This window comes from Manduca sexta, unplaced genomic scaffold, assembly GCF_014839805.1.
Source record: "Manduca sexta isolate Smith_Timp_Sample1 unplaced genomic scaffold, JHU_Msex_v1.0 HiC_scaffold_3678, whole genome shotgun sequence".
Lineage (NCBI taxonomy): Eukaryota > Metazoa > Arthropoda > Insecta > Lepidoptera > Sphingidae > Manduca > Manduca sexta.
In genome coordinates, this window is record NW_023594772.1 from 1 (window position 1) to 8,324 (window position 8,324).

General features: G+C 52.2%; 1 protein-coding gene across 1 annotated transcript; it reads left to right on the plus strand.

Moving 5' to 3' along the window:
* Positions 1 to 4,348: 4,348 nt before the first annotated feature.
* Positions 4,349 to 7,706, plus strand: LOC119193157. The gene is made up of 8 exons (XM_037446807.1): positions 4,349 to 4,776; positions 5,150 to 5,319; positions 5,367 to 5,536; positions 5,625 to 5,904; positions 6,032 to 6,291; positions 6,335 to 6,945; positions 7,122 to 7,427; positions 7,511 to 7,706. Exons 1-8 carry the CDS (start codon positions 4,349 to 4,351, stop codon positions 7,704 to 7,706), a joined length of 2,421 nt encoding a protein of 806 aa, XP_037302704.1.
* The last annotated feature ends 618 nt before the right edge of the window (positions 7,707 to 8,324 follow it).

The window sequence follows — 8,324 nt, forward strand, 5'->3', positions numbered from 1 at the left end:
CTTTCAATATCAAAAATAATTGATAAAAACAGTCTTTATTTTCATACTTATTACGGTTGCTCCTACAGGGCTGTCGGCAGCATTTTTCCAGGCGGAAAAACAACAGTTTAAGGGTCTATTATACACGATTCTTCAGGTAAATAAAAGTTCACGGATGGACATTACTTATTTTTTAAAGTCTTCCTAATTTCAACATTTTTTATCATTTTATAACTAAAATGCAATCAAACTCTTTTCGGCCCAAAGCTAATACCAACCTGCAGGACATTTTATCCAAAGTGACACATTTCTTGTTACTTTCATCTCGTACGTATCCAGACTTGCAGGAAGCAACCCATGCTGCATGCCAGTCCGCAGGAGAGCGGCTCCGGCTGCTTGCGGGTCAGCGGGCAGGCTGTTCCACACGAGGAACTCCTCGTTTTCCCCACATACTAGGTTTTACCTTGAAATATATTTAATGGTGAAAGGATATCCATGTACGTTGTTGTTATGCGTTTTGAGTATTATTTAACAGTAGTGTTGTTGTTTTGGGTTAGAAGTTATTATCAAGACTAAAATGGCCAGCTAATACAAGACTTTGTCTATCTATTGTACCAAATATCATCAAATCAAAAGTTTTGAGTTTAAATCTACACCCAAAAATGACAGCCTTTTTTTTTATACTGACACCGCAAAAGTGATCTCTCTGCACCTGATGGTAAGTGCAGTCAGGTCCAACAGAATGTCGACTGACGAGAGATACCACTCGACAGTCGACACAAGTTATGTCGACCTGTCGGAACTGGATATGGATAAGCCGAAGATCGGAACGCGACACATTTACGTGAGCTACTTTGGCGTCTTTTAACATCTTGTATACAGTGGTCGCTATCCAGACGGATATTAAATATACTCTACCACTAGCAAATTCAATTATAATATTAATATAGCAAGATCAAGTAACCCGCATTCTCACTTCCCAGTCCATGGATAAAATATAAATATCTCACGACTCCAAATTCCTTACCACCGATACACTGGTCAGCGCTGACACAAGTCTCATTCTCGTTCCTCAAGTATCGGATTTGCAGAAGCAACCCTCGACACAATCCTCGGAGCAGGTGATGGGACCCTCAGGGTCTGTGCAGTTGAAGGGACACGCACTGCCGCATAATAAATACTCTTCGTTTGCTGGACATTCATCTAAGAACAAAGAAAATCATAATTAATTCAAATAAATACTGGTTACAATTGTTTACACATCAATTGGGATGCGTAATGAATTTTGAATTTGAAAGATGTGACGTCCCTCCTCACAAACTAACAAAGCAAATTTTACGATCATAAAAAGACTCTAGTTCAATATGTAATGAAAAATAAAAATAAAAATTTAATCGCTTAAGTTTACACTACGAATCTAAACAAAGAAGAAAATCTACTAAATAAATTGATAACATTTCTGAACAGTTAGAAATAATACCAACGCAGGTGATATAAAATATTCTTCTAATTGGCATGGATTCATTCCCGTTGAAGGTAGACCTCGCTTCTACAAAATAGGTTTGTAAAACTCACAATATTTTAAAGAACTCTGTGCAGGACGCACACACGAAAAGAGCGAGACAGCGCATTCACGCATGCGCAGTAGGTGTGTCGAGCGAAACGACACACCAGAGAGGGACGGACAATGCGCCCGCGCACGTGTGTGTGACTGTTTTTAGTAGTGCGTTATAAAGCGATCTCACGACCGAGATATTGAAGTGACAGTGTAGAAACTTTACGTAGATATAGTTTTGCTTTTGCCTACCCCATGCCGTAAACATGGGTATTGTATATAAGTTCATATCAAAGTAAATAGCGTTTTTAAGGCCTTTGTGCGTCGTCTGTAGACAAATTTCTTGTGTTTTGTTATTGTAACTTTTTTCGTATCGCACATAGGCGTATTATTTTTATGTATAGTTATAGGTAATTGATTTATCTATAAAACCGTGTAAATTTCACATAGGGACTCCAGAGGTCCAACTTTTATTTATAAAATAGTGATAGCTAGGAAGTGAAAATGAGGCTGCAAAAAGGCTCTATTTTTGGCGGCTCTCCCTACGGTATAGCCGGGTTATATATAAGCGAATGCAATTTTGGCATTCGGCAGTTCGAGTTCCAGCAAGTTCAGTTCGAGTCAAGAAAAGGAAGAAAACAAGAAGCCCTGAAGTGTTCCAGCCAGGAAAAACAGTGCAAGAAAAGGAGAGCGACGTGCATGCTGCACCGCTCACGCCGCACTGCGAAACATACGCCGCTACTGTGTGTCCGCCGGATCATTGTATCTTTTACGTGTGAATAGTGAATATACGTTATAAAACCTCCGGGCCTTATTAATTGGCATTGCCACTTCCCTCACGCAATCCAGCACTCATTGTGGGGACGGAAGGCGTCCTGTGCCGATCCTACGCCCCACATTTTGGTCCTTCGTGAGCCGGATTAACGTGAGCGGGAAGGATGCCGATTACAAGAGTCCACCGGGAGGCGGGCGGAATCAGCGTCTGTTACAGCAACCTCGGCGACAGCGACTTCGGCGACAGCGACTTCGGCGACAGCGACGTCCGCTACAGCGACGTCGGCGACCGTCACCGGAACAACTGAAGCAACCGAAGAAACAATCGCCGAGAGCACAGCGACACACACCGCTACGCTTCGGGAAACCGCGCCTTGCACCGCTGCGGAGGAGCGACCTGCCGCCGCAACGGAACAATCGACGCAAGAGCAGAGCCCGAAGCAAAGCAGCGTCGTCAACTAAACACGCTTCAAGGGCACGCCGCCTGGCACAGGCCAGGGCTGAACTCACCGCACTGAAAATAGAGCTAGCGGCCGCCAAGCTAGCTGAAATCGAGGCGGAGGATAGCGAGGACGACCTCGAATCCGTCATAACGGAGGCCGGACAAGATTGCCGAGTACATAGCTGGGTTCAAACTAGCCAATTACTCGCGATCGAGAGCCGACCGACCGATGTTGCGACGGGAAAGCAAGCCCCTATACAGTCATCGGACCCAGTGATCGCTGCCGTATCATGGGACAACCCGGCGACTGTACCGGCGGGAGCCAGTGCCGTGCACCCGCCGACGCATCCCGTCACAACGCCCGAAACAAATAATCCGTCCGTTTTATGCCATTTTCAGTGAACCCGACTGCGCAGCCTGAAGTGCCAACGATTGAAGCCGCATCGTGGCAACGAACTCAACAAGCTACGCAGCCGCCGCCTGTAATCGCCGCACGGAGCGACGAACACCGCGCTACGAAGCAACCGCCGCCCGTCGTAGCAGCCTGGCTACGAGACAACTCAGCTTCGCAGCAACCGCAATCAACGCCGAACCCGCAACAAGTGCAAGACGGCGCGTTGGTCGCATCGCGACCGAGGACGGAGTATCAAGAACTCGCGTCCGCCATAACACAAGCTGTGCAAGCCGCACAGCATAAGGCAACTCTTAAGGTACACAGAGTTGCCTACGTTCAACGGTGATCATCACGATTGGCTCACATATAGAGCGGCCTACATAGAGTCCATGAGCCACTTCACGACGTTGGAAAACATGTCCCGGCTACGCCGTAGCCTCCGGGGCATCGCCAAGGAAGCAGTACAAGGACTGCTTATAACCAACGCCGACCCGAACACCGTGTTAAAGAGTCTGGAAACGCGCTTTGGGCGCCCGGACTCAATCGCATTAGCCGAAATAGAGCGCCTACGCGCGCTACCCCGTCTTACAGATACGCCGAGAGACATATGCACATTCGCCACGAAGATAGAAAACATCGTGGGCACACTACAAGCGCTCGACTGTGCCTTCTACCTCTACAACCCGGAGGTAACTAAGGCAGTTATGGAGAAGCTAACTCCGACGTTGAAAAGACAGTGGTACGAGTTCGCCGCCGCACAGCATAGAGGTGAGCCCGATTTATTAAAGTTTTGTCGCTTCATAAGAAGAGAAGCCGATTTCTGCAGCCCGTTCGCGACGCCTGAAGTCATTTCGGACAAGGCTTCGCCGGCAAGATTCGGCGGCGGCGAACAGCCACGCCGGCAGCGGGTACACACGACTGTGGCAGATAAACGGTCGACATGCGGTGTGTAACAAAGAAACGCACTCGATGAGTGACTGCGTTCGCTTCCGCGACGCCGCCATAGACGCGCGGTGGGACATCGCAAAGAAGCACAGACTATGTTTCAGATGTTTGAAATTCAGGAACAAACAACACACATGCAAGCCGAAGAAATGCGACATCAACGGGTGCGAGTATCTACATCACCGCTTGCTGCACTCGGAGCGAAAAATAAGATCACCGACGCACCCGGCGAAGCAGTGAACGAGGCAGTGAACTCAACATGGATGCCACAGATGTCCTTTTAAAAATAGCCCCAGTGTGCATTTCAGGACCGGCGGGAGTGGCTCGCACTTTCGCCTTACTCGACGACGGATCGACGGTGAGCCTCATCGACGACGAACTCGCTCGAGATATCGGCGCGGAAGGACCGGACGAACCACTCCACATAGCAACGTACGACGGGGAGAGGAAGACACGCAACAATTCTCGGCGCGTCAAGTTTAATATTGAAGGAAGCCGGGGACGACTTCGCATCGAAGCACGCACCGTCGACAATCTCCAGTTGGCGGCGCAGCGCATCCCGGACGAGGCGATACGGGATTGCGGACACCTGAAGGGCCTACTGTCCGCTAAACGAGCGGAAGAGGCGAAACCCCGAATCCTCATAGGCCAGGATAACTGGCATCTCCTCCTCGCCACGAAAACACGGTCAGGTAGGAGACATCAACCGGTCGCATCACTCACGCCGCTCGGTTGGGTGATACATGGAAGCCGGACTCGGACTCTGGGACACAGAGTGAATTTCGTCGGTCAAACCACGACCGACGAACGCACAGAGGAACTTTGCGAGATTTTATAACATCCGACAACCTGTTTATAGACCCCCGCAGGCCCAAGAACGACCCCGGCGAGAAGGCGCTCAAGATACTGAACGAACATACGGAGAGATCGCCGGAGGGAAGATATCAGACGGCCCTGTTGTGGAAATCGGACAGCGTGGAATTGCCGAATAACTATGAAAACACGCTGAAAAGGCTGCACAACATAGAAAACAAGTTGGACAAGAATCCCGACCTTAAAGAAGGTATGAGAAAGAGCAAATGGAGGCCCTAGTCAAGAAGGGCTACGCGGAAATAGCGCCACGCGCGTCCCACACTACAAGGACGTGGTACTTGCCGCATTTCGCAGTCGTAAACGCTCTAAAGCCCGACAAATTGCGAGTTGTACACGACGCAGCAGCCAAAACAAAAGGTACGACTTTGAATGAGAATCTATTAACAGGGCCGGATTTGTTACAGCCTCTTCCCGCAGTGTTATTAAGATTCCGGGAACATCCGTCGCTGTAACAGCGGACATCACGGAGATGTTCATGCAGGTGGGACTACGCGAGGAAGATCGCGACGCACTGCGCTACCTCTGGCGGGGAAACCGCCGAGATAGCCGGCCGCCAGAGGTGTACCGAATGAAGGTATTAATCTTTGGCGCATCGTGCTCTCCTGCGACGGCGATATACGTCATGAATCGCAACGCGGAGACACCGACACACGCATCCTGAGGCTGTCGAGGCGATCAAGAAGAAACACTACATGGACGACTACCTCGACAGCTATGAAGATGAACACAGGGCGATAACAATCGCTACTCAGGTGCGTAACATACACAGAGAAGCTCACTTTGAATTAAGGAAGTGGACGAGTAACTCGCCCGCGGTGTTGAAGGCGCTCGGCGAATCGCCCAATGCAACCGAAGCGGTGGAAATAGAAAGGACTGAACGAGTCCTAGGCCTTATTTGGAGGCCGCAAGAAGACAGGTTGGCGTTCAACCTAGACTTGGCCCGCATACCGTCGAACCTACTGAGGCGAGAAGCACCCACGAAGAGAGAAGCATTGAAAATAGTAATGTCGTTGTTTGATCCCTAGGGTTGGTGTCGCCGATAACTGTGCGGGCTAAACAGCTATTACAGGAGGTGTGGCGACGCGGCACCGATGGGACGACCCGATCGACGACGAACTGTCCGCCGCCTGGGTGAACTGGCTCACCCATTTGAAGCAACTCAGCGGCGTAACAGTGCCGCGCTGCTATCCCGGCTACTCCCGAGCGAGAAAACTCCAACTCCACGTGTTCACCGACGCCAGCGAGTCAGCCTACGCGACCGCGCTCTACTGGCGCGCCGAGGACGACGACGGACGAGTCACAGTCACGTTACTGGCGGCCAAGGCAAAGGTAGCTCCACTCAAATTAACCTCCATACCACGGCGAACTACAGGCAGCTGTACTCGGCGCACGGATGGCTGCGAGTGTGACACAGGAGCACTCCAGGCAGCCAGAATCCACGACCTACTGGACCGACAGCAAGACAACACTGTGCTGGATCAGAACGGGAGCCAGGTCGTACAAGCCCTACGTAGCGCATCGAATCGCCGCGATAGAAGAACACACACAGGCGAATCAATGGAGATGGGTGCCTACACGCTACAACGTTGCCGACGACGCTACGCGCGACGTTCCCGACAACTTCACGCGGGAACACAGGTGGTTCAACGGACCAGAGTTCCTCCGCGACCCGCCCGAACTATGGCCTGCGGAGGAAACACAGCTGAGCACCGACACGGGTGAGGAAAGAGTGAACACTATTACAGAGCGTCGGGAGAAACAGTACAAGGAAGTCCTGCCCGACGTGAATCGATTCTCAAATTGGAATCGCTACGTTAGAGCTGCCGCCCGCGTACTACAAGCAGTACAACACTTCAAACGACGCGTCAACACGGTCCATTACAAGAGGACCAAGGCGGCCGCAAGCGAGAATCCGGATTGGAGGCGCAACGAAGCCGCGAAAATGCGGCGAAACGAGTCGTACAAGCACCGGAGGAGCGATTTGTGACGCTCCCAGCCGAGTTGCAAGAAGAGGCCGAGCGCATAATCATAAAGGCGAGTCAGGAGGCCGCCTTCGAGGAAGAACTACGCTCACTCGAATAAGGAAAACCCGTGTCAAAAGAAAGCAGGTTGTACGCTTTGAGTATAACATTTATTAACGAACTCATTTGCCTCGACAGCAGAATTTCAGCCGCCACGGGAGTAAGCGCCGCAACAAAGAACCCTCCGATCGTCGATGGCGAACATCGGGCAACGAAACTGTGGGTGGAACATGTCCACACACAACTCCACCATGCAGGCGTGGAGAGCGTCGTCAATTACTGTCGCGCAGCACAAATGGGTCATTCGACTGCGCCCGACGGTCAAGGCGGTGGTCAGGAGCTGCTTCAAGTGCCGCCAGAGGGCGGCCACTCCACCGCAACCGATAACGGGAGACTTGCCTCCCTGCCGACTGGCGCATCATCACCGGCCGTTTACATACACCGGTTTGGACTATTTCGGCCCGCTCACAGTCACCGTGGGCCGGAGTAGTCAAAAAGGTATGTCGCTCTCTTCACATGCCTAACAGTGCGGGCGGTGCATCTCGAAGTGGTGCACTCCCTGAGTACACAAGGAGCGATCATGGCTCTGCGGCGCATGACAGCACGCCGCGGGAGCCCGCCGAGATCTGGTCCGACAACGGGACAAACTTCCACGGCGCAGAAAGGAACTGCGCAACACCCTCCTCGCTGGCGCCGAACAAGAGGCGTCGCGGAGGGCGATAGATAGCGTTTCATCCCTCCGGGCGCACCATTCATGGGTGGCGCCTGGGAACGGCTCGTGCGGTCGGTCAAGACCGCGCTGACGACGGTGCTTCACGAGCAGAGGCCACATGAAGAGACGCTGTCGACGCTACTCGCCGAGGTGGAGTTCACAGTCAACAGCCGCCCACTGACTCATGTGTCGGTGAACCCCGAAGATCCGGAGGCCCTGACGCCTAACCACTTTCTGTTGGGCTGTCAGGGCCCTCTACCACCTAATTTTCCAGCCGAACACGGCTACGGCACACATGCCGACCTTCGAGCGTCGCAGCAGCTGGCCGACGCTTTCTGGACCCGCTAGTTGCAGGGGGAGTACCTTCCCGAGCTCCGCAACCGGCGGGAGCTAACAAGGGACCAGAGCTACACATCGGCGACGTCGTGCGCATCGTGGACGGGACGCTCCCACGAAACACTTGGGTGCGTGGCCGCATCTGTGCTACGCATCCGGGACCTGACGGCGTGACGCGCACAGTGGACGTAGCCACGCGGGGAGGCGTGCTACGACGCCCCGTGAAGAAAATCGTCCTCCTGCACCCTGCGGCACCCGAGCGACGAGGCAGCGGCAACGAAGAGGCGGCGCCG

What these genes read in the sequence shown, in the direction of transcription:
- LOC119193157 (XM_037446807.1), top strand. Translation starts at nt 4,349, where the DNA reads ATGGATGCCACAGATGTCCTTTTAAAAATAGCCCCAGTGTGCATTTCA. An exon ending in TACTGGCGGCCAAGGCAAAG is followed by an intron (nt 6,292 to 6,334) that starts GTAGCTCCACTC and finishes GGCGAACTACAG; the next exon opens with GCAGCTGTACTCGGCGCACG. An exon ending in AAGCACCGGAGGAGCGATTT is followed by an intron (nt 6,946 to 7,121) that starts GTGACGCTCCCA and finishes TTGCCTCGACAG; the next exon opens with CAGAATTTCAGCCGCCACGG.